Consider the following 26,679-nt stretch of genomic DNA (forward strand, 5'->3'; position numbering starts at 1 on the left):
TGTGAACAAAGACAATTTTATTTCTTCCTTCCCAATCTCTACAGCTTTTACTTCCTTTTCTCCTCTTCCTGAATTAGCTAAAATTTCCAGTACTTTGTTGAAAAGGAGTGATGAGAGGGGACATCTTTGCCTTGTATCTGACCTTAGTGGGAAAGCTTTGAGTTTCTTACCATTGATATGACATTAGCTGTAGGTTTTTGTAGTTTTGTTTTGTTTTGTTTTATTTTGTTTTTGTCAAGTAGAAGTTCCCCCAGGGGCACCTAGGTGTTTCAGTCAGTTAAGCATCTGACTTCGGCTCAGGTCATGATCTTGCGGTTCACGGGTTCAAGCCCCGTGTCAGGCTCTGTGCTGACAGCTCGGAGCCTGGAGCCTACTTCATGGATTCCGTGTGTGTCTCTCTCTGCCCCTCTCGCGCTCATACTTTCAAAAATAAATAAAACATTTTTAAAAAGTTCCTCTCTATTCCTATTTGCTAGGAGTTTTTATTATGAATGGGTGTTGAATTTTTTCAAATGTTTTTTCTGCATCTATTGATATGATGTGATTTTTCTTTTTTAGATTAGTGATGTGATGGATTACATTAATTGAATTTTGAATGTTGAACCAGCCTTTACACCTGGGACAAATCCCACTTGGTTTTGGCATATAATTCTTTTTATGCACTGTTGGATTCGATTTGCTAATATTTTGTTGAGGATTTTTGCATCTGTGTTCATGAGATACTGATCTGTAGTTTTCTTCTCTTGTAATGTCCTTGCCTATGTTTGGCATTGGGATAATACTGGCCTCACAGAATGGGTTGGGAAGTATTCTTTCTGCATCTATCTTCTAAAAAAGATTATGGGGAATTGGTATACTTTGTTCCTTAAATGTTTGGTAGAACTCACCAGTGAATCCATCTGGGCCAGCCTGGTGCTTTATGTTTTGGAAGGTTATTATTGATTGAATTTCTTAAGTAGAGATAGGCCTGTGTAGATTGTTTCTTCTTAATGTGAATTTTGACATCATGTCTTCCAAGGAATTGGTCCATTTCATCTGGGTTATCAATTTGTGGGCATAGAATTGATATAGTAGTCCTTTATTGTTTTGATTTTTATATCCATGGGAACTGTAGTGATGTCCCCTCTTCATTTCTGATATTAGTAATTTGTATCCTCTCTTTTTGTCTTAGCCTGGCTAGAGGCTTCTTGATTTTATTGATCTTTCTAAGGGACCATTTTTTTGGTTTTGTTGATTTTTGTCTATTGATTTTCTGTTTTCTAATTCTGTTGTAGTTAACATACAGATTTGTTGCTCCATCTGGGTTGACAATACAAATGGGGTTCTTTGGGCACTTATGCAAAGTCACTCTAGGCTTTGCCAGTTGTAACCCGTGGAGCGCCAGCCTTTAGTTCCAGGCCTCTCTTCACCACACAGGCCCTTCCTACGTGATATGAGCCAGGCTTCTGGACTCCAGCGCCATCTCCACATTAGTATACCCTGGATCTGTATCTCTAATCCATACTTCTATATCCACCACCACTTTTACATCCCTACTTTGATATGCATCTCAAAGGTGCCTCAAACTCAGCACAACAAGACTATCAAATGACCTTTCCTACTAAACTCCTATCATTAAGTAAAGCAACAGCAACAACCATCTGGCTCTTCTCCAGTGTTCTCAGATAAGTCAATGGCACCACCATCCATCCTGCCAGCTGCAGGAGCCATAAGCCTAGGGGCAGTGAGTCCTGTTACTCTGACCTCCTGCAGCTTCCATCTACTTTGCTCCCTCTGCCCCTATCTTTCATGGCTACCACTGACTTCTGTCTGAAGTCACCCCTTCACCTCACTTTCTTCTCTAGAATGTATGTGCCATGCTACCTCCTGGCCCAGGAAATATACATAACAATCAGATTGGTACAAAGGTTTTCCTCACAGCATTAGTTACAATAGCAAACACTGATAACCTGGATGTCCAACACTGGGAGGCTGTTTGAGTTTTGGTTATTATGCAGTACATTAAAATGAAATGGAATGCTTAAATTATTTTTTTTAAGTTCTGCAGAAATGTTCATGCTGTGTTAAAATGTCCAAAAGTGGGTTGCCTAGCTGGCTCAGTCAGTAGAGCACGCAACTCTTGATCTTGGGTCATGAGTTCAAACCCCACATTGGGTATAGAGGTTAGTTTTAAAAAGAACTAAAAAGCCCAAAGGCAATATTTACATAATTCAAGGGCCCCCTTTTTTTTTTTTAATTTTTTTTTCAACGTTTTTAATTTATTTTTGGGACAGAGAGAGACAGAGCATGAACGGGGGAGGGGCAGAGAGAGAGGGAGACACAGAATCGGAAACAGGCTCCAGGCTCTGAGCCATCAGCCCAGAGCCTGACGCGGGGCTCGAACTCACGGGCCGCGAGATCGTGACCTGGCTGAAGTCGGACGCTTAACCGACTGTGCCACCCAGGCGCCCCTCAAGGGCCCTTTTAAGGAAACAAAACACTCTGTGGGTATTTCTAAAAGTTGGGATAATGGCTATTTTTCATTTTGGGTGCTTTTCTATATTTTACACAGAGAACATAATCTTTGAAATAAGGGGAAACTTTTTTAAAAAATGAAAAAGGCAGGGGTGCCTGCGTGGCTCAGTTGGTTGAGCGTCTGACTCTTGATTTTGGCTCAAGGTCATGATTCCAGGGTGGTGGGATTGAGCCCCACGTTGGGCTCTGTGCTGACAGAGGGGGAGCCTCCTTGGGATTCTCTCTCTCTGCCCCTCCCCTGCCTATGCTTGCTCTCTCTCTCTCAAAATAAGTAAATAAACTTAGAAGGAAAATTCCTATGAATAATAATAATAAAAACAATAAATAGAATCTAATGGAAAAATGGGTAAACACTCAAATAGGCACTGCACAAAAGAAATCTAAATGGCAAATAACACGGAAAAACACACAACCATATTATAATCACAGAAATGCACATTGAAACCAGGAGATACTACCACAAGCCCACTGAATTGATAAAAAACATTTTAAGATTTTATTTTTTAGTAATCTCTATCCACAATGTGGGGCTTGAATTTACAACACTGAGATCAAGAGTCACACACTCCACTGACTGAGCCAGCCGTGTGCCCCTGGATTGACAAAATTAGTAGAGCTTTTTATACCACTGCTCATGAAGATGCAGAACAATGGGGAATCTCATATTCTGCTGGTACAACACTTTGGGAAAAGGAATAAAAACAGCATTACTTTTGGAGATGCACATTCTCAATGACCCGGGAGGCTCCACACCCAGGCATATATGTATCCCCTAGAGAAGTAGAGTCCTATATGTACCAAAAGACATACCTTTCAAAGCATTTTCTTAAGAGCCAACAATTAAAAATAACTCAAATGTCTGTCAATAAAATACTAGATAAATCGTGTGTATACTTTCCATGAATGCTACACAGCATGGAAAATCTAAGCAGAGGCATGCACTTTGACCTAGTTAACTCACAATGTTGAGGGAAAGAAGAGAATACATCCGTAGGGTTCCATTCACATATTGAAAACCGGCGAAACAAAGCTCTTAGGGCTGGGCACACACACGGCGTGGAACCAAAAAATGAGGAAGCAGTGTGCACGAAAGTCTAGGGGAAGGAGGGGCCCACGGGGACTCCTAGGTGGTCACTTTATAATTTGATGAGGATGTGGCAGACATATTTCTGTATTTAGATTCATATGGGGGGGGGTGGCAAAGTGTATGGGTGAAGAGCAGAGAGCATGGCCCTGACTGGCCTGGGCTCTTGTCCTGACGGTCCACCACACAGAGGCCAGGTGACCCCTCTTTGGGCCCAGTTCTTCATCTGTGAAATGTGGAGAACAGCAACGTGTGTGTGTGGTAAGAGAAACAATGCGCAAAGGACAAGTGGACCTGTTTTCCTGCCAAGTGGGTACCTCCCTGCCCCTAGGAAACAACCTGCCTATGGCGGAATCACCCTTGTCTCTGTCGTTGGACTTGGGCAGGATTTTCATCTTGTTTTAATTGGAAGAAGCAGGTCAGATTCAGGCTTCCACCCTCAATGGGGAGTTGTCCCCCTGTTCTAGGGCTGGGTGGACACCCCTCTACCCTGTGCCGCGCTGTGAATAGAGTCCTCCTGCTTCTAGCAGCAGGTACAGGGCTTCTCCTTCCAGAAGGGCTGACTTGGGGCAGTCAACATGCCATGTGGAATCTGTGAGGTCCCCCAATCACTGAAACTGGTGAAACGGGCAATGTCCTCCACTCACAGATCAGTCTCACTTGAGCAGCGGTTCCCGAGTGTCTCAATTTGAAGCAGACCAAAATGATTGGAAATATTTGTGGCAATAGTAAGGAATGGAAAGACTCAACACAAACGCGGCCACCCAGACTCCATTCCTCCAGGCCTGCCAGGCGGGCAGAGGACCACACAGAGACCAGCATCGGTCTTTCTGTTCTGACACTCCCAGGCAAGCGGAATGTTTGGAGATGGGGGCCACCGAGCCTGCTCCACGTCTCCTTCCCACCTTACCTCTGCCAAGGTCTAGGCTGGTCTTCACCTTCTTCTGCTTCCAGAGGCTCTGCCGCCTGCCTGTTCCTCCAGCCGCCTTCCTCAGATGGTCCACTGCACCAGCAGAGCCCCGTAATTAAGAGCACAGGCCCCATGCTCTAACTTCCTGCACCGCCACCAACTGGGCTTTGAGGTCTGAGCCTCGGTTTCCTCATCTGCAAAATGGGGGTAGTTTCAGTTCCTACTTTACGAAATGGTACCCACAGTATGTGCTAGTATTCACTCAGCCCCTGTGTGCAGGAAGGGGGTAGGTGTTGGGGGGAAGTGTTGAAAGGGTCAGGGCCTGGGAAGGGGAGGGCTGGAAGAGGGAAGCAGATAACAAGTGTGGTGCAAGGGGAGGCCCAGGCCAATCTTAGATCTGAGGTCCGAAGGGGGTCCAAGTTAGACTTCAAAAGTTCCCTGTCCTTAAGGTGTTCCGGGCCCATGGGCCAGACAGGGCCTGTGGGACAGAGCAATGGGGAAAGGCCATGGCCAGGGAGGAGCTCTGAGGGGGATGGGTACAGAGCTGGCCAAGGGGAGGGCAGGACACGGATCCGGATCCCTGCTATAAGAACGGGGGAGGGGTGCTGAGAGGGAAGAGAAGGGGAAGAGGAGTCCCTAGGGAGGGAAGGTGCTGGAAGGGGTGAGAAGAGGGATTTTGGAGGAGGAAAGGTGGGTCCTAGGAGAGAAGCTGCATTTGGGGGAAACGGGGCAGACGTTCTCGGTGTGTTGAGGCAGTTTTGGGGGCCTGGGAAGGGAGTACAGTCGGGAAGCTGTGCAGCAAGAGCCTGGGTGGGAGCAAAGATGGCAGGGAGGAGGGAAGCAGCAAGGTTCGCACACACCTCTCCTTGTCCCCGGCAGCCCCTCCCCTGGGGACCTGCTCCGTGGTGGGCTGACCGAGTCCCTATAAAGCAGTGAGGAGGGAGTCTGTCCCACCTCGTGTGGCCCTGGCTTTTGGCGGGGTGGCTGGCTGGCAGAGGCATGGACCACAGTGTCCCCTGCCTGGCGTCTGTGGGCCACGGGGCCCGGCTCCCAGACATTCCTGCACGCGAGTGTGTTGGGCAGCGGGTCACCGTCGGGTGGTTGCCAAGTTGTCCCTGTGGTGAGGCTGCCACCGTGCAGCCGCACAGGTGAGAAAGCGCTGCTCACAGTACTTGGGAGCCAGTGGACAGTCTTCACGGGTCATCTGGCAAACGCTGGAGGGGTCCCATCTTACGGGTCACAAGCCGACTGTGCCCCACTTGTCCACAATCTCACGTCACACACCGGTCCCCCTCTGATCTCCGATCTCGACCCTGGGGGAACAGGGCCACCCCCTGGCTTCTCCATTTTCTGAGACTGCGGTAATGGGCCAGGGTCAGGAAAACCCAACTGGGCCGATTAAGAGGAAGAGCAACCGGACTAAGGATAAGTCACACGCTCCCCAATGTGGGGCCTCAACTCCCCAGGGAGTGATCTTCCCCACCGCACAATGGAACAGCTCCTGCCTCATGGGGTGCGGGGGGATTAAATGCGTGAACACGTGGGAAGACCCCAGCACAGCGCCTCGCAGGGCCAACAGCTGATACAAGCTAGCGGTCATTAGAATTCTTATGAAGACATGTCTAATAGCAGAAGGCAAGGAGGTGTGTGGTGGGGGGCTGTAGACGGTCTACAGCAGTGCTTCTCTAGTGTGGGTCCAGACCGGCGGGCACAGCACCTCCTGGGAACCTGTCAGAAATGCCAACTCCCCAGCTATGGTCAGAGTCGGAGGCTGTGTTCCAGCAAGCCCTCCCGGGGGCCATGACGCTGGTGCCTGTGAGAGCCTCCCGGGTGTGAGCTGCTGGGTCTGGGGCCTCAAACCGGCTCACAGAGAGAGAATGCTCCATTTTCCCCAGCCTTGTTGCTTGGAAAGGCACTGTGATGGCCAGGCCCCGCCCCTTCTTCTGTTTGAGAGAAGAGACCCGAGTCACCTCCCCAGAGGACAACTGTTGGGGACTAAGGGTGGCCCTGATTGAACCCAGGTACATCCCATCGTCCCTGTGGGAACCTGCCTTAAGAGACCGAAATAACCCCACAACTCCTTCACCTGGTAAAGGAGGTGAGGGCTACTATGCCCGGCTGGCTTTTGCTGAATTTGAAAAATTAAACTTTAGGACTGAACACATCATGGTAAGATCAATGGAGCAGATAATCCTGATGCACAATTTCTTTTAAGAAAGCTACCTGCTAAGGGGCGCCTGAGTGGCTCAGTCGGTTGAGCGTCCAACTTCAGCTCAGGTCATGATCTCACGGTTCGTGAGTTCCAGCCTCGCGTTGGGCTCCGGGCTGACAGCTCAGAGCCTGGAGCCCGCTTCAGATTCTGTGTCTCCCTCTGTGTGCCCCTCCGTTGCTTGCACTCTGTGTCTCGCATTGTCTCAAAAATAAATAAACATTAAAAAAAAAATTAAAAAAAAAAAAGCTACCTGCTAAGCACAAGGAAGAAAAAGGTCGTAATTCCTGTAAACTCACAAGAGTCCCCTGGGGTAGAAAAATATTCACTACTGTCTCATTAAAGATTAGGTTATGGGAGAACTTTCTTGAAACTTTGACAGAGTATCTGGAAACATCACCTCATTGACGTGAACAGAATTACCACAAAGACACTATAGAGCCTGTTTATTGCATAACTAGCAGGCACAAATTCCAAAACGATTTTACAACGCTTACAGGGTTGTACAATAATTACAGGAATAGAATGTACAATAAACACAAAAAGTACAGAATAACGAGTGACATGGATAAAACACATCTGAACAAAAGGCATTTCGTTTTTCCTATGCAGCATTTTCTTTTGTAAAAAAAAAAAAAAAGGGTGCCTTTCACCGGGACAAGGAAAGAAGGAACATTCTATGATTGGGGAGCTCACAGCCGCTGTGGACAGACACATGCTAGCCTCACTCTTGGTTCCGCAGCATCAATCCCTGGAGGCATGGGGTAACAGCTCCCGAGGTGCGCGTCTACACTTCCAATTTTATGAAATGCCGCATTTGATCTTTGGGCCCGATTCCCTGTTCTTTGGCAAATAAGAACTATTTGCGTTCTGAGGCAGAGGAGGACTTCAGCTAAAGGAGCTTCGGGGCGGAGCGGTCTCCTCTTCAGCAAGCGCCAGTTTCATAAAGTGCACCTCCGTCCTCTCGGCTCGGGCAGGAGGAAGATTTGAGAACTAAGAGTGACGAGTGACCTTAGAGAACGCAGACGTTAGTGCAAGGCTACGGGACACACGTGCAAAAGATGGTGAACAGCCGTTCAGACAACAGAACTGGGTCTCAGAAGAGGTGAGGAAGTGTTCAGGGCACCAAAGGGAGGCTGGCGGCCCCTCTGTCATGCACGTCACTCCACCTAGAACTTCCTTCGGGGCGTTGGCACTGTGGGTTGACAGAGCAAACGTCTGCACCGCTCTTACAATTAGAGATGCTCTCTGGGTCCCACACTCTTGGACTTTGTCTAGGGGCACAGAGACAAGGTCCTCTGTCACCAGTCCTTGAGTGTTCCAGTGAAGACGCCACCGCACCCACCGCAGACAACTCATTATTTAGAAGCCCGCCCTCCCTGGGAGGCCGAGGCACCAGCTCAGGACTGCCACCGGGCTTCCCCGAGGCCCCTGCATGGGCCCAACATGAGGGCAGGTGTGTGCAAGAAAGAGAAGGGACAGCTAAGTATGTGCAGCACGCAGCAAAGGTTATCAGATGGGGCTCAAACTTAATTTAAGGTAGAAGGCATCCCCTCAGCATCCAACAGGAACATGGCACTTAGGATTGTGCAGAAAAGTGGATGAGTCTTTTGGAGATGTGGACCCTTTCCCCGCACTACTCAGTGTAGCAAAATCTGGCAAAAGCATCCACACGCTGGGCCTTAGTAAACCAAACACCATCACGGTGCTTCCTTCATGACAGCATACGGTCAAGCTATAAAGATGTTTGTGAATCAAACAGTTCTGTGAAAACACAGGCTTATTTAGCACGTATTTAGGCAACTGTGATTACTTTGACTTCTTCACGTGTATGAGCACTACGGGACAGAATACATGGGTAAGATGAGGACTCAAAGCAACTTAACACAGGGTAGGGGTGGCCACGTTACAGGTAAGGCTCGGAGGTAAACCAGGTGCGACCTCATACTGCAGCTGACAGGACCCCTGGGCAGAGGCTGTGAGCTGGCAGCCCAGAGGTCACAGTTCCCCCACACGTGTGCTCTGAGAATGTTTAGTCACCAACATTTATAAACAGAGGAATGACACAAATAATATCCATGTTTTTGGGGTCTCTTAAAAAATCAAAGCTCCGGCCAGCTCGGGCCCACTTTTCCACAGGGCAGCCTGGGTGAGGCCGGGGAGCTGCTGTCCCCATCAGGTGCACCGTTGCTCCCTGACTGTCCTCCGCCCCTGCTCTACACCTGGCTCACTTCATTCATCTCCATCAATGCTGCCTGGCCCCTCTGGTCTAGGTCAGGGTCTGAGCCACACCCACGCAACTGCCGCAATAAGCGGGGGCAGGAACATGCTTTAGCATTCAGAACAAGAAAGGTCTTTTCTTCAGTAGCTTAAAAACCAACGTCAGTATGTTCCAGAACCTAAACCTGTGCTTTTGTAGCTTTGGGATAGCCGGTGGGCAGCTAGAGCACACTCTCTAAGGAATTCATGAAAGAGGATGTCTCATTTTTAAGTACCAGCGAGACAATGGAGGAGAAACAAACTCAGATGACCGCAGACACCTTACCTTACGAGAAGTCCTTAAAGGTGATGAGATTTACCAAACAGGCCATGTGACGAAGCTTTCGTGGTTAAAGGAGTAATCGAGTTCTGGGGAAGAGATATGTTACCACGTCAGGGAGCGGCTAATTTCTCTTCCCATGGTTTATGGCAGTGGTATCTGAATGGGGTGGCACAGAGTAAGTTATGGCTTGTGGGACGTGGCTCCTCCTTGCCGCACGTCTGGAATGACACATCTGGTTTCCTGTGAGAAGGCAGAACCCTGAACCACGTGTGATGATGTGGCACCACTCCCACCTGGACAGGGCCACAGGACACGTGACGTGGGGGACGAGTACTTATCTGGCACCACGGAGACTTCAGGATGATAGCAAAATAGAGACAGAAGATCAAGACAGAAACATCAAATAAAAGAACGTCTACCAAGACAGAATAGGTAAAACAAATGGAGCAGTCCATTGTTTCCAAGTGAGACTGTTACGCTACTTTTAGAGAGTGGCAAAGTCCTTTCTCTACATCCATGTTTGGAAACACCCTAAACTTAAAGATTCCTGCACTAGGGTGGAAAAACTCGCTTATTGCACAATGCTTGGTAGGGAACAGATGAGGTGGAATTTTTTTTTTTTTAACCCAATTCTCTCCAGAAAATGTTTCACTAAATATCTCATTTATAGTTTTAACCCTAGACGGGCAGTTTTAAAGGGATGGAAAAGTTCTAACAAACTTGAAACAATGAAGCTATGCTTTTGAATGACTATGACCATCAACTCAACAACAGTCATGGACAGCACAACAGAACACTGGAGAGGAAACTGGCAGACAGGCACAAAATAAGGCAAGTGGGTTAAATTAATAGTCAAAAATTTTGTTAGAAAACATGCAAAAATAATACTGAGTTTCTTAAAAACAGTTTTAAACTTTCATTGAATGTCTGTTTCTGTAAAAACTGCCAGAATTCCACGTCTGCATTTGAAACTGGACTTTTAAAAAGCCTAGAAAATAGGAGGGCTGGTGCCGAGCTGCTCAGTTGTTGTTCTCTTTGGTGGTGATGGTGACCAGCTGCTTGGCGGCCTTGGCAATGTCGTACGCGCACTGGATGACTTGCTGTGTGACCAGCTGGATGTCCGTGGGTGGGCCGGCGTCCCCCGGGAGGGTCTTCTTGCACTCTGACTGAAGTCGGTAGGCGCTGGACGTCAGCAAGCGCAGGGAAGTCCTCACCGTGTCAGACTTGGGTTTCTAAACGGAAGAACACAGTCATCTGCCGTGAACTGCAGGCTGGACGCCCAAGAGCGGGGACGAGCCTTCTTGTGAAGACAGCTCAAGCTGTTCCACAGCAAACGGCGGTTCTGTCACGCCCTTCCCCAGAGGCAGCGCACGGGACACGGCAAGCTGCCCGGCCCACAGTGTGCGAGATGCCCACGTGCTTGCACTCGAAGGTCAAAGTGCATGCAGTGTCAATTTAGTAGGATATCCTATTCGGAGGTGGTTTTTGACAATGTTAATCCACTTGGATGAAATATTCCAGACACCATTTTAACCTATTAGTGCTTTGCCTTTAGCACGGTGCTCACACATTCTTATTAAAACCAAGATCCGTGTAGGACAAAATTATTCCCATGTTTGCATATTTAAAACGTATGCTACAAAGAGGTTAATATAAAAGGTCCTGAGAAAATTTCTTTCAGTTCATTTAAGAGGGTCTGAACCGACTGGGGTGCCTGGGTGGCTCAGTCGGTTAAGCATCCAGCTCTTGATTTCGGTTCGGTTCATGATCTCGTGGTTCAGGAGACTGAGCCCCACGTCAGGCTCTGCAATGACAGCGCAGAGCCTGCCTGGGATTCTCTCTCTCCCTCTCTCTGTCCCTCCCCTGCTCACCCACTCTCTCTCTCTCTCAAAATAAATAAACATGAAAAGAAAAAGGGATCTGAACCAAGTAGGAAGTGACTTACTTTGGGGAATAATGCTGCCATTTCAGTAACAGCTACGTGTATCCTCTCTGAGCAGGGAATATAACTGCAAGAATATTGAAGAGGTTATTCAAAGACAGCAGAAATAATGCAGAGACAGAGAGTACCAGGGGGCTAGAATGGGTTCCATTTATATGTCCCCCACGAAGGGGCTGAGGCCGCAGACAGCCCACTGTGGATGTCACCCCAAAAGAAGCCGGGTCCACACCTTTTCTCCAAAGTTCATTCATTCTGATAAAAAGTCTCCACACATGGGACGTAGGTGACATACACGACTAGTTAGGGGAAGCCACAGAACAGTCTATAAAGATATTCACACTTCCTCCAGTAGGTCATTTGTTTTTCAGGTGCTTCATCTCCCTATTTTCTTGAAAGACAAACAAGGATTCCCATGCACAGGCCACAGAACTTAAAAATAAAGGACTGGAAAACATTTCTTAAAATTACATCTGGAGCTTGGGGCACCTGGATGGCTCAATTGGTGTCCAACTTCGGCTCAGGTCATGATCTCACAGTTTATGGGTTCGAGCCCTGTGTTGGGCTCTGTGCTGACAGCTGGGAGCCTGGAGCCTGCTTCGGATTCTGTGTCTCCCTCTCTCTCTGCTCCTCCCCCACACATGCTCTGTCTCTCTCTGCCTCTCAAAAATAAAGAGAACTAATTAAAAAAAAAAAATTTTTTTTTTAAATTACAGCCAGAGCCTATACCTCAACACCCACATGTTGGTTAAAACTGAAGGACACTTCTAAATTCCTTCTATTCAAATGCATCTCAACCATTAGGGAATTGAAAGGTTTACTTTGGGTAAAGAGAAAACACTGAGTCAGCTCTTATACTGGATCAGACACTTACCTACTTTCTCATGAAGCTGCCATGACTGTTTGTAACAGGCAGCCATGAACACAGCCGGCACTCTCTCTGCTCGCTTCATGAGCTCTAAGAAGACAAAGTGCATTGGCTCTGCCTGTCCTCATCCTTTCCACCAGGCCGCCTGGCCTCCTAGGGACCCCCTAGATGACAGTCTGAGAGCTGAGGCTTCAGGAACACTGATGGAGTGCCAACTCTGTTCTCAGCACTTCGTGGAAACTCATGTGCTCCTCCCAATGGCCCTATGAGGCTGGTATTATTAACACACCCATTTTTCAAATGAGCAAACTGAGGCCTGGAGAAGGAGAGAACTTGCCCAAGGTCCCACCACTGGTGAGAGACAGCTGAGCTCAAACCCGGCTGTCCAGCACCTGGGCCTGGGCCTCTCACTGACACATCACAGTCCTCTCTTGGGATCAGAGACACAACAGATTTACGTCTTTCTTTATAGCAAGCCTCTTTCCACTCGTGACTAGTGATTCTGACTTCTCAGGTGATGGGAACTGGAAGAATGGAGACTTCGGTTTCATTCAGGATTCTTATTCTTGATATTGTAATATGCGACATATGAGGCTAGTTTCCTGCACCTTAAAAACGTTAGGCTTCTGCCCTGAGTAGTATGTTTTACAAACTACTACTGCAGAGAAAAGACAGACTGAAGATGAGACTGAACAACAGTTCTGAGACAGCACACTGCCACCCAGGCTTGGGTTTTGTTTCTGGGAGAGCTGACCCACAGAGCCCAAAAGGGAAATGCGATATGGGAAAAGCTCTTTGGTAGCCTGTTGGTGGCATGTTAGGAAATACAGTGCAAATATTCAGGTTTGGCCTTCCACAAGCACCCATGTGGCTGTTTAAAAATTTCCCTTCCAAGATGGAACCAAATCCTGTTCAGCATCCAGCCTAACAACTAACATTCTTTCCCCATTTTTTAAGTCATGAAGTTAGCTTCTGCTTAAAGACTGTCATAAGCACCTCTGTACTTCATCTTTGTAAGAAATCTAGTCTCAAAACTATTTTAAGACTGGGGCATCTGGGTGGCTCAGTCGGTTGAGAATCCAACTTGGGCTCAGGTCATGATCTCGAGGTCAGTTGAGTTTGAGCCCCGTGTCAGGCTCTGTGCTGACAGCTCGGAGCCTGGAGCCTGCTATGGATTCTGTCTCCCTCTTTCTCTGCCCCTCCCCAGCTCACACTCTGTTCTGTCTCTCAAAAACAAATAAACGTTTAAAAAAATTGAAAAAAAAAAAAAACTGTTTTAACTAAGACTGGCTATGTTTTAGTTAAATCATTACATTTCCAGAAAGTGGTTTATATTATCCCAAAATACTTTCAAATGGGAAATCCTGACTTTTACCTTTGCAAGCAATTAGAACCACACACCACATAGTAACAAAATGGCCCACACAGAAGGGGTTATTTCACTTGTAAATATGAAGGGGCAACGACCCATCTGGTCACACAAATGCTCAGAAAAAGACCCTCTTATAGCAGCCACTGATTCAGGCCTAAATGTTACTTAAACCAACATGCCCATTACATTAACACTGGTTAACATCTTCATTTTGACTCCAAAATAGAATTCAACCTTCCCCTTGCTGCACAGAAGCAGGGACGCCTTGCTTTTCCTAAGGATACCTCCCCCAAACTCACTCAGTATGAAATACTTTAGGATGTCCTCAATGAACCACAAAAGCAAGCATGCACAGAGTAAGGAGAAAGTTCACGTTCACAACTTCCAGCTCTTATCTTTCCTCAAAGAAGGCTTGTGTGCATACTGTGAGGTCTAATAGTGTGTGCATGTGTGTGTATGCGAAAGAGACAGAGACGGACCAGGAGTGGGGCTGTAAGCTCAGGGTGGACACCAGACTCAGAGAAAGCTGTGGGCAGCTTGCTAGGCTCAAGGGACAGGGGCAAAGCCTGAGTGTGCCCGCATGGGCTGCTGGTCTACTCAGAGTGAGCACAGGTGACAGATAAACAAGAGGAGAAAATAGGAGGAAAAGCCGTGGGTTTAATCAGTACAACTCAGAGTTATAAATGAAAGTGTCTCGCACATGTTAAGTAACCACAGACTTCAGTAAAGCAGTGGGCAATTCGTAAAACATAAATTCTCTAGGTCAATTCTGATTTAAACTAAAAAGAGTGAACTAATGATTAAACTCTGCATCATCCTCTCAGGGTCTCAAAAAAATCAGATCTTCATGTTTTTGCATGGATTTATACGTCTTAAAAAAAAAAAAGGTGTGGGGGGTGGAACTTCCCCAATTGTGCCAAGCACCGTATTTCTTTCGGTTGAGGACAGAAATGGCCTCCAGGCAGATGTTTCTATTTTTGACAATGCAATGTAAACATATTTTTTTGTTTGTCTGAAATACAAGCATGGTACTTGTGAACTAAAGTAAATCTGTTGTCAACTGGTAAGCACCGGCAGCTTGTGGAGTGCGGGGGATGGGGAGGAGCAGTGTGTGATAAAGAGGCTGCCTGAGAAGGAGGGAGATAAACAGCTGCCTAATTCCCATGGACCTCTGAGGACCCTCCAGCAGTCCATCCAGGAGGACAAACGCTCATCCTTCACTGAACACAGACTGCTCCTTTCTCACCAAGTAGGAAACAGTGACATTAGGGAAAGTCAGAACTGCAGAGAAAAAAGGGAAAGGGGAGAGCAGGGCAGTCTAGCCTGGCGATACCGGGAACACAGAGAAGGCAAAAGATTCTGGCCCATCTTTATGTGGAAGGAGAGAACAGAGAGGACCAAGGAGGAGCAGTACCCGTGTCCCCTGAACAACTTCTGTTACTGCACTACACGCAAAGGACCTCTTCACCCGAGCACTAAACTTTACTGACCTACGGAAAACAGTGAGATCGTTCTGGGGTTTCGACGGACCTCTGCTGCTTTCTTAAACCCAATGGGAGGATGTTAAATGCTTCATGAGTGTGTCCAGATGCGGCTGGCCATGTGAAACTAGGACACTGCTCAGGACAGTTAACGACCCACCACTAGTTCTCAGAGAACCTGTGCTCAGGGAACAAAAAGATGAGCTGGAACAAGAGCCAGTCCCTTCTCCACCGGAAGAAGTAACTTTGCAGGATATAGTTCTGCTCAGAGTAAGATGAATCTCATTTCAGGAGCGCAGGTGACGATTAGGTCAATTGTTATTTGTAAACCACTTGTTTCTTAGATGTTTATGCACGCGTACACGCATGAACACACATACATGCACACAAGGGAGGCCTAAGAAATCAAGTTCATGCCAAGATACCTTTTATGCCAGGGGCGCCTGGGTGGCTCAGTCGGTTAAGTGTCTGGCTTCGGCTTAGGTCACGATCTCACAGTTTGTGAGTTCAAGCCCCACGTCGGGCTCTGTGCTGGCAGCTCAGAGCCTGGAACCTGCTTCAGCTTCTGTGTCTCCCTCTCTCTCTGCCCCTCCCCCACTCATGCTCTTTCTCTCTCTCTCTCAAAAATAAACACTAAGAAAAAAAAAAAAAGATACCTTTTATGCCACCCAACTCAACTCTAGCAAGGGCACACACAGGGAGCACAGTGGCTGGAAGAATCAACGGCAAGCCCTAAGGAGCAGCTTCTTGCCCCTCACCATCCAGCACCAGCAATATCACTACCCAAACCATGCTGCAATTTTACTTCTAGAGGCATCTGCTTCCAGAGCCCTTCATAAGAATGCAGAAAATTGAAAACATCATGTTAAAAAAAACTCACCACCCAAATCTACAAATCTGTTCTTAAGCCTGTTGTGTAAACCTGAATTTTCAAAAAATCTTAAAAAAAAAAAAAAAATCAGTATATTGGGGAAAAAAAAAAATTCCCTGTTCCTAATGGAGCAGCCTCTCTTGCAAAGCATGTCCATTTTTCCGGGCAGGATTTTCAAACCTCCTTACCTGTCGTGTTTATTTTCTTGAGCTGCTCGTAGGAGCTCCTGTATGTTTTTGGTGATCTGTTCAGTTTTCCGGATGACGTCTTCCGTGCTGGGGAGGATGGGGCTTGGGGCTGCGTGGGGTTCTGCCGTATCTGGTACTGAGCCATCGCCTTGCCACACCACACTCCTCTGCCTTCCTTTTCTGCCTGACCTGCCAACATTAAAGAAGTGGCCTGCTGTGACAGGTGCTCATGAGCTGCTGCTCTGCTTCTAGGAGCCACTGCATGTGCATCTGCTGCTGCATGAGCTGGCTGCTCTTGTGTCTTGTGGTTTCCTTTATCCTGTCTTGCAGGGGACTCACGGTGAGGCTGTGTCAACAACAGGCGGCCACAGCTCACGGGGCGGCTGTTTCATTCTACCACGGGGCTGGAAATTATGACTCCCGGAGAAAGGGTAAAGATGGCAGCAGGGAGGAGGTGCTGTCATTAAGCCATCCCTAATCCAGCTCATCCTTTGGGGTATAAGCATAGAATGCGACCTGATGTTGACTTAAGATACCGATTTTAAGCACACTATAGACACTCAGAGACGGTCTGTGACCGGCCGGTAAAAGAACAGGCCCCTGGGGTAAATATGGAATAAGAGGTTGGACTATGAACTTATGCGTCCATATTTCATGACCTTATGGGTCTGAACACAGAGTGGAGACACGTGGGGGATGAATCGCATCCCCTAAGCATGGCCACTAGGTCTCAGGTTTGAGAGCCCGCCCCAGGGCAGTCCTCCCACACAGTACCCTGTGTCGTCCGGGTCTGTGTCATTGGGGGTGTTGTCATAGTCACTTTCAGGCGTGCTGTTCTGCTTCTCCAGCCTGGATGCCTGAGAGAGAAAAGGCAACACCCGTCAGTTTTGAGTACAAGACATCTGGGAGCTTTGCCTAGGAATCATTACCTGTTAGGCCACGGGGCCTTTGTGGCCCAGATCTCACTTGGGCCAGGAGCCAACCCTTTATTGAAAATTTAGTAAAAGGTGAATAGTAGACCCAGAAATGGTTTCTCTTTTTCTTGGCACCATTTTCTTCTTAGCTCAGTGGCAACTCCATAAACAGATCCTTGGTATAAACTAACACAGACATGCAAGGCAACACCCGTGTTTGGTTCTCTAAGGAATATGGAGTTTACCTATAATATAATGCACAGGCCACCACTTACATATCCAGAGACCGCCAGCACTGGAAGCCAGCTGTAGATTATCTACTCTAATACCAGATGAGAAAATGAAGGGCCAAAGAGCTGGGGGACAAAGCCAGTGCCACAGAGTCAGCAGAAACCCAGCAGCGAGAACCTAGGTCCTGTCTCCTACCACCTCCACTATTCCATGCCTTGCGCCCTGACGACTGTCACCATTCCAAACATTTAGGGCTCTCTAAGAACTGCCCTCAGAGACAGTTTATACGAGCCACACAAGAAAACCAGCACTATTAACTTACTGCTACATGTCGTTGGTGAACCAAAATGGGTTAACCCGGCACGACACTTGGTCTCCAACCACTTTTATGTTTCCCAAAAAAATCTATCTCTTAGAATATAAATATCTGATGCAACTGTGGAGATCAAAAAAATGGTGCACAGATTCAAAAGAGGGATCCTAAAAATATTTTGGGCAAATGGCAGCATGGCAAAGTACAGGGCCTTCCAGGGTGACAGAATTTGAAGGGGAACACATTTCTCTGAAGGAGACTATGTTAGTTCTGGAGTGTTTAATAAACATAATTTCCCCTCAGTATTTATTTTATCCATAGTGCTTGAGAATTTCTTCATCTAGAACAGGTATCAGTGGAAGCTGATTCAAAACCTAACCTGATTACCTTGCAAAATACAAATATGAGCGATTTCCACCTTTATACCTGAATTTAATCCAAGTTAATCATGTGACTAAGGAATTTTATCAATGATGCAATAAAATGTGGCTAAAGATACAGCTGTAAACTAAGACCCTTGTTTAAACCTATGGAGACCTTGTAGCTTCATCCCCCAAAAAATGGCTACCACAGAATTGGCCAGTTTTAAGAGTCTATATAAGGTCCAATTATTTGCTCCTTGCTGGTAATGCTGCTTGGCCCTCTGAAGGCCGGATGCAGACAGGCAAGACCGTCAGCCCCAGAGTGGAGAAAGACTCCTTATTCACACCACATTTTGCTTTACTCTCCCCATAGCCTCTCTTCCTCCTCCCAGGGCAAGGGCTCCTTTCTTCTGTGGGCTGAGGTTTTTCCACTTTTCTGAGGGCTCTATTTGGTCCTAGCCACTCTAAGATAAGGTACTTGCTAGGCTCCTAAAATTCAACGTGAACTCATATTTCTCCCACTCAAACGCATCTGGCAAATGATTTAAAATACTGGCTTGGTGCCACAGGAGAGTCTGTAAAGCTGAGTTCTATAAAATCTACAACCTTCCAGATCCCTGTGTTTACTATTGGTAAGCAGTTCTACTTCAACCGCTGCCTTATTCTGACCTGGCCTTATGAATCTATCAGTGAGTTACTGACCACTACAAGTGTAGCTGGAAGACCAAAGCTAGGCACTGTACCTAGTGCAGGGAATGGGGACAGCTGGCTCTTCCAGAGGTGATCTAAAAAAAGCTCCCCCAAAACAAGCAAACAAAAATACCCCATCTTACCTTTCACAGGGAATGCTTAATCTTTAAATTTCTTTTCCTTTAGTTTTTATATATGCACATACAAGGATGAGTGTATGTATGTGCGTGAGTGTGTCCGTACACACACACATGCACACACATACATAAATGAAATGTAAAAAACTTGCACTTAAATAATTATTCTAGAAAATTCATCCAGAGCTGCTCCAGTGGAAATATCTAGAAAACAGAATTAAACCCAGAGAATCTCACATTTTTATAATCAATCTTTTTGCTTTCCTTGAGGTAAATGTGATAATTACAAATCAAATGCATTACCCCACGATTAACAAAAGCACCAGGTCTCATTTAAACATTTTAGAAGAGTAACAACTCATATATCTAATGAAAGTACTCAGGAAACGTTCCTCAAGCACAGAAAACAACATATGGCAGTAACCATCCAGGAAATCAGTTACTTACGGATTCAGTCTTTCATCGTTGTCAAACAAAAGCACAGGACAGGATTTCAAATTAGCCAGCATTTAATTTTATGAAAATTACTGTACACATGCAGAGCTAAGATCAAGACCTATTAGTTCAAAGTGCTGCTCTCTCAAAGCTGTTAGTAGAAAAGTTACCTTCTAGCTGGTGCTGGTTCAGTTTACTGAACAGATGTGCAGTTGTCTCTGAATACAGACATGCCATAAATACCTAAACTCATAAAGAAGCAGTCAGGAATAATCAAGATTATCAGTTTCAATGATGTAACTGTTAATCTTGTATAAAACACTGTCTCAGCAAGCAGTCCTTGCAAGGATTCTCAAAACTACCAAAGACGACAGACTTTTTAAAAGACAAATCTCCCAGTGGGCAAAAGAGGTCTACTTGACTCTTATTAACAAAATTTCAAAGGAGAGGTTTCATTTCTATTTAACTGTCCCTTAGTTTAACTGAAAAAAACCATAATAAAAACATCGCAGTTCAGAACTGCCAAGACTCAGTATTGTACATCAAGATTGCTTTTCAACAGACTACCTCCAAGTGCGGAAGAGAGCCCCAAAGGGCCCCGATGAGCCATATGGCACCTGCAGTGGGAAAGAACCACTCTGTCATTCCTACTGATGTGGAGGGAATGGAAAAAGGCCCAGTGCAAACCCCACCCTATCTGTGAGGGTAGCTCCTCACGCACAGCCACCTTCCCTCCTCTAGGATTGGTTACACTATCCTTCTATTAAAGAAAGAGTGAGCCATGACCTGAACTCAGGCCATCAAAGCATATGCTCTCTCCACCATGATCCCAGCTTACCATCATGCACTCTGTGCAGGAAAGGGATTTTTTTTTTAAGTTTTTTTTTTTTTCTTTTAAATTTAAGTAGTCTCTACACCCAACGTGGGGCTCAAATTCAGGACTCTTGAGATCAAAAGTCCCACGCTTTTCCAACTGAGCCAGTCAGGTGGCCCAGGAAAGGATTTTTTAAACTGACGGTGCCTTTGGGAGCAGGGAGTCCCTAGGACCCTTTGACTTACCAAGAGGCTGGGTGTGGAGGAGGTGCTTAACAGACACTGCTGTCTGCCTACTCTAAAAGAGCTTACCTGAATCATGTGTGGTTACTGAGAATGTAAATTACACATCAGCAAGCTGGCCTTGACCAACTCATCAAGTGAACAGCTTCATACTAACAGCCGCCTACACCTCCAATGCTGCCACATGTTGCAATCCTGATGTAGGACACAGGGACTGCAACACCTGGGTACGTCAGGTATGGCATTCACATAAAAAATGCAACAGGTTAAAAAAAAAAAAAAGCATGATGATGTCTTAGTGTTTCAGTTGGTCCAAATATCTGATAACTGTTGCTCTGGACAAATTTGACATGTTTGCCTTGCTACAATATTTAACCAGCAGCCAGCTAATTTTCTGAAGGTTTAAAAAGACCGTGTGTTTCAAATAAATGTTATAGGGTGAACTGCAAACACTGTTAAATATTAAGGGAAACTGAGCAACGTTGGGTTAGACCAAAGGGAGACCGCTTCGGACAGACATGCGCGTGTGCGTGTGCCTGCGCGCCACTGTGCTGAGACACCAGGGTGAGCACTGCCTCATGCAGGACAGAAGGGCAGTTAGTGGAGGGACAGGAGGGCCAGGGGAAGCACAAAGCGCCCAGGAGCACTGCCCCTCCTCCAGAGAGCAGACAGGTCAGAGTGTACTTAACCCTTCGGGCGCTTTCATCCCTCGACCAGGAAAGTGTGGAGGGGAAGGAAGGCAGAGACGAAGAGGAGGTCACAAGCGCACTCCTCCCGATCTGGAAGGGGAAAAAGAAACACGCTCGGGGAAAATACAAAACAAACAAAAATCCCTACCACCTACCCTGGCTTCAGCCTGGGGTTTCCTGGTCAAAGAATCCTAAACAGCAACTCACTACGTGAGATCAGTGCTGAAATTTCTGTGACAGGCAGGCTGACTGCCATGTTAGCTGATGACAGGTCCCCAGAAATGTTTACTCCTTTAGTGAGATACCTCCCAGAAATTACTCAGAATTTATAAAGCTACTTTTCTATAAGAGAAAAGAGAACACCTAGCATAATTTATGAATTTTGTCAATAGTTTTTTTTAATGGATAGCCTAAACAAGTATTTGTTTTTTAATCAGGACATACAGGAAATGAGAAACTATATAAACGGTTAAGTTGGTTTATGTTATAAATCTACTCTTCAATACAGATACAGAACTTTTGCAATAAAGTGACATCACATTCTAAGTGTTTCTAAAGTAAAAAAGTATACTATGAAAACTGACAAAGTGGCTTTTCCTAACTTTTGTTTTTAGCTAAACAAATATAAGATTCTTCCGTTAGTTCAATGGCATTTCCATGACACCAAATGTATCAAATCAATTGCCTTAGAATGTTTTGGTCCAAACAACTTAAAAACTTGAAATAAAGGAGACCTAATTACAATATAACATCACTGAAATTTTACCACAGTAAAGCTTGACAAAATTAAACTAGGGTTTAATTTACTAGACCATATCCTTTACTCTGCATTTACTCTGAGAATTTTTTGAAAACTCCTATAAAATTTGAAGAAATAGTAACTTTCACATTTGAAACGATAAAGACTACTCTCTGAAAAAACAGAAATTCCCAATGTCTATAGCGTCCTGTCAAAACATGGGTTTTTAAAAAATAATCCAAGACAGATGTAATATTTGAAAACCTCACAACACAATACTCATCCCACTGTAAAATAAGATTGTTAGCAGCCTGTTACGGAACACAATCTTTGGAATACAATCCTTGTAAAACCAGTGTAGAGTTTTTACATTTCATTTGTGTGAAATGACAAAGCCACATTTTCTCCACCAAGGGGACAAGGGGGTGCAGAAGTTAAGCAGGCAGGCTGACCACACGCGGAGAGGCTGCGGAGGCCCAGAGGCTTCCAGACCTGCCCACCAGGAGGAGCAGGGAAGCACCTTGAATTCTAAGGGCTCCATTTCATAAAGGGGCAAGTGCCTGTCTACCTCAAAGAAGACAGCACTTTTGCTGGTGACCTTCATAATTTGTTTTTGTTTTTAGAAGTGGGGAAGGAAGCTTGTTACAAAGAACATTCCAGTACTGGCTGGCTGGGAAAGATATTATGGATATGAGGGAGAGCAGAGGGAGAGGAGCTGAACAAGAGCCAGAGTCCCAAACTTTGTTGGGAAACTTTCAGCCAACGGCCCTATCTGCTTGTGGGAATACAAGCATCTGTTGACATGTTAATACAGCAAACACAAGGATAACTCTCCTAGCCTAGTTTGGCAAAGCAGAGACACGGGGATGTGCTGGTTCAGAAGAGAGAAAGCAACGGTCAGGATGGACACAGAGTGAACAGCAGAAGCGCCAGTGGTGTTACTTACGTGCGCGGGGAAAGGCTGGAGTCTCGTCCTGCTCTCTTCGGGGTGGTTCACTTCTCCCATTGGGAGATATGGTTTCTGACCTGATCCCGTCTCGTACATGGACATGGGCCTACTGCCCCGGGCAGACGGACGTCGCTTTAAGGAAGAGTGGTTGGAAGTGTCTGTGTACTCAGAACCAGTTTGCACCTGATATATATTGGTTGTGGCCTGTTTCCTGAGGTTCGAATTTTCACTCTGGAGTGTTTGAAGCTGAAAGAAATGTTTGGCAGTGGGACGGTGTTTTTCTACAGCAAGCAGAAAAAGCAAACACCAAGTAAACGCATACAACTACCAGCTTTAAACAGTAAGAACAGTAACGGCTAGCTGGGTCGAAAGTTACAGCAACTACAAACGAGAACTCTTTCTCCTAGAATGAGCGACACGCAATCAACTCACTTCATCACTTCAGCAAATTAAACAGCTTAGTTTCTCATTGTGGCAAAGTTGCAGTTTGGACTTGTTAAAAACGAAATGTCTAACTACTTAAAAACTGGTCATGGTGGGCCTGGGAAATGTTTGTGGGCAAGCTGTATTCTGGAGTGTTCTTAGGCTGTTTCAAGCAAGAGTTTGAGATCATTAAGACGTCACTTAGGTAACTCGCTTTTCAAATGATTCCTGAGCGATTTGCAAATGCCAAAAATGCCAGCAGACACCATGGAAGCAGCACAGAGATAACCAGGGTTGCTTTGCAAAGCAAGAAAGACAGTGAAGTTCAGCTTATGAAAAATCAGATGAGCTACTGCTTCCCAAAAAGCCAACAAGGAAAATTAGGATCAATAAATTTTTATTGCAGAATACTCTTGATATTCCAAACAATTTAGCACTTTTAAAAAAGAGAGGGAACTGAATCACGGTACGTTTGCTATATTAACATATCACGAAGAAAACTGGAGGCCTATCGAACTACGTTAACATCTTCGTCTGAATGCTCCACGTAGCACGCGTGCTTCCCTCTGGTGATCGGTCATCTTTCCGCCAGGGCCGGGATACCTGGCTTCGCTCTCCTTTGGCTTTTGTCACTCAAAAACGCGACCATGGCAGTGTCAGCTTTAAACACTCTAATGTGCCTGGCACCACCCTACTTTAGTTAGAGGCTGTCACTTGGAGACCCTGATTGCTCTTTCCATTCCTCACATGCAGGCTGCTTCATGGTGTTTGATGAATTAGAGTTAGGGGGTCAGCAAGGAATCGTGTCACTCCTTAGCGTCTGGCATTTCAAACACAATTAACTGAGTCCAGTCCTGCACAGTGTCCTTCCTCTCTGGTGCTCCTTCATCTTCCATGACAATTTATAAGCTGGGGGTGGTGTAAGTTCAGCTGTCTACTCTTTGACAGAGACTGTAAACTCTGACCAAATTCCCCACCAGGGCCAAGGCTTAAGTCCGCAAGCAAATGTATTTGCACCAGAAGATCATTACTTTCTCAATAGCAAGCCCACTCAGGGTTACGAGTTACTTTCAATTTTTATTTAGAAAGCACCGATCTGTGAAAAATACACCAATAGTGGCTGCTCCTCTTCATTAATTAGCATCTTTTCCAAGCAACTGTTAAATATGAAAGATCAAATACAAATCATGCTACTTTGTCAACTATAAATATACAAGAACGTTTACCTAACTTTGAAACAAAACCAACACATCTTTGCAAAATAAGCAAATTCTACATACTTTATAGTCATAGTGCCAAATTTTTGTGACAGTCTGACTTACTGCTTCTGCCACAGAAATCCCCTCATTTCTTGTTTTTTTTCTATATGTGATCCACTAAAGAATGGCAGACAGATTGCTTCTATACCACAAAGGCTTTCAGGGTATAACTTCTATCTGCAACTTGTTTTCCAAAGAAAGAACAGCTGCAAAGTGATAAGCAGCCACTGAAAATTCCTACATTCCAGGACAGAGGCAGGCATAAGGTGCCTGTCAAACTATTTATTAGAGAGCCCCCATCCTAAAGTGAAACGGACGCAGTGCAGGGAGTGAGGAGAACAGACACATGCCTCTGGATGAGCAACTGGGGTGTCTGGTCATGTGTCTGTGTAAAAACCTTCCCTTAGGGTTTTTTAGACAAGGTCTTGAAACGTGAAACTTCATCTTAATGCTTTTCATGCCTCTAAAACAACCAGCGTGGATTTTACTTGAATGTGTTTTGATGAGCACAAGTTCCTTGTCTTGATTTCAAAAAATTTTAGTCCTCTGTATTTAGAGAGATGTTCTAGAATAAATTTGATTGATGCCAATCTTAATAAGAATCAGATCATACTTTTTGTTTGGAAGGAGTGTAACAGGTAATGAAAACTTACAGATAATTCAATAGTTCCAGAAATCAAGAGCATTTCTAAGAATTGAGGAGATAATCCATGAGCAATGGCAAATAATTTCACTCTGCATTTCTCAAGGTTCAAGACATTTGTTTTCAAAGATACGAGGTTATCTCTGGTGACTTCTATAAATACTAAAAGAGCATTTTAGAAAAAAAAATGAAAATGAAAAAAAGGTGATGCTTAGCAGACTGATTTATACTGGCAAAGTCGGCATGTTTCAGAAAGAGTCACCTCAACAAATTTATTAGTTCAGTTAATGGGACAAACTATAATTCATTAAATAGAAGATACTTCAGAAAAGACAGAGGAAGTGTAAGCCCTCTATGATTACACAGCAAAAGGGCTCTTGGTCTGCCTTGTTCATGGCTGCACACCAGCCCTAGACAGGGCCAGGCTGGCACAGAACAGGTGTTGGATAGAAATCTGGTTGATCTTGAGGCAGTATTGTAGGTTTGGAACATTTTTCTAAAAAAAAAAAAAGGTCTAGATCTCAACATCAAAAGAATTCTAGACCAAGCCCCAGGTGAGAGTGCACTGCGGTGCCTGTCCTTGACAGGCAGAGGGGACAGACTTTTTAGTTCTTTGGCCTTCCTTTAGGGAGCGTCACTGGAAAGGGCCCAGTCACAAAGGGAGCGAACCTTGTCCTCTGTTCTTGATAATGATTCTGAAACACTACTCTTCCAATGACAGAATTAAGGCACAGACACATACTTTGTTTTGTTTCTGCTTAAGGGAAGCGTACAAAATCTCATCTTGTAGAGAATTGAATGATGGTAATAGCACCCACAAAGTCTTGGACAGAATTGAGAATTTTTAAAACTTCCTTTTCTTAGCCTTCTCGTAAAGAGTTATGTCCATAACCCCCTCTTAAGCATATTCCTTGCTACTATTAGCCACACTCCTTTTAGAGATTAATATGTTCATATATTTCTCACTCTCCCAAAAAGGAGTGAATGAGAAAATGCCAGACAAATGGGATTTGTACAGCTCTCACTCATGCACATGAAAAATGTTTTCTTGTATTTACTGAGTGCCTACTCTGTGGCAGGCCCTGCTGTAGGCTCTGAGGATATCATAAATTAGAAGTACCGGTGGAAAACAGAGCGGGGGTGTGGGATGGGGCTGCTGGAGCTGGTGGGTAACAACTGAGACTAAGAGTGAGCAGGGATGACAGCCCCTGCACGGAGTGCTGGTCAGCACAGACACCTGTCCAGGGCTCTTGTCCACTCTGTCTTCACGGTGTGATTAGTCTTTAGAAGGAGCAATAAACAGCAAGGACTGCATCCCTGGAGGGGCATGCAGATTCCCAGGGAGCACGGAGTAGTGCAAAGGTGGCCGCAACCAGGTTATTACGTGTCAACTACTTGGGAAATTCACTCTGGATTTATTTCCCATCAAAACCACTTCGTCTGAACTCCAAATACACACTGCTTCCACAAAGACAGCTTGGCCAAAGGTTCTTAGGTCTGTTACAATAACTGCTTTTCTCCCCCTCTGCCCACAAGCACCGTGCCTGGGATTCTTCCTTATGCTACAGGGTTAAAGAGTCAATCATCCTGGCATTTATTGACATGTTACCTTTTTCTGCATAATTCTCAGCTCGTCACTCAAGTTGTTATTCACCTTCATTAGCTGTTGTATCTTGGCCTCAGAAGCCACTAGAGCGTTTTTGACCTCCATAAATTCCTGCACAGTGACTGGTCCATCTGATAAATCTGAATCTAGGCTCTAAAAATAAATTGGGGAAAATGTTCACAATCGGAGATGATGATAACATTCAAGACTCACAGCTAAAGAATTTCTAAAGTCTGACCATGCCAGCTGGACTGC

The 26,679-nt window shown here is 45.5% G+C and overlaps 1 protein-coding gene across 1 annotated transcript in view; it reads right to left on the reverse strand.

Annotated features, from left to right (window-relative positions):
- Positions 1-7,148: 7,148 nt before the first annotated feature.
- The window catches only part of GIT2 (GIT ArfGAP 2), a 52,127-nt gene continuing 32,596 nt past the window's right edge, over positions 7,149-26,679 (reverse strand). Inside the window, 7 exon segments of the mRNA XM_043557865.1 lie at positions 7,149-10,491; positions 11,205-11,268; positions 15,979-16,167; positions 16,753-16,835; positions 20,806-20,895; positions 22,491-22,739; positions 26,428-26,577. Coding sequence (XP_043413800.1) covers positions 10,279-10,491; positions 11,205-11,268; positions 15,979-16,167; positions 16,753-16,835; positions 20,806-20,895; positions 22,491-22,739; positions 26,428-26,577 — 1,038 coding nt within the window. The 3' untranslated portion in view covers positions 7,149-10,278.

Source organism: Prionailurus bengalensis, chromosome D3, assembly GCF_016509475.1.
Source record: "Prionailurus bengalensis isolate Pbe53 chromosome D3, Fcat_Pben_1.1_paternal_pri, whole genome shotgun sequence".
In the NCBI taxonomy this organism is placed as follows: Eukaryota; Metazoa; Chordata; class Mammalia; order Carnivora; family Felidae; genus Prionailurus; species Prionailurus bengalensis.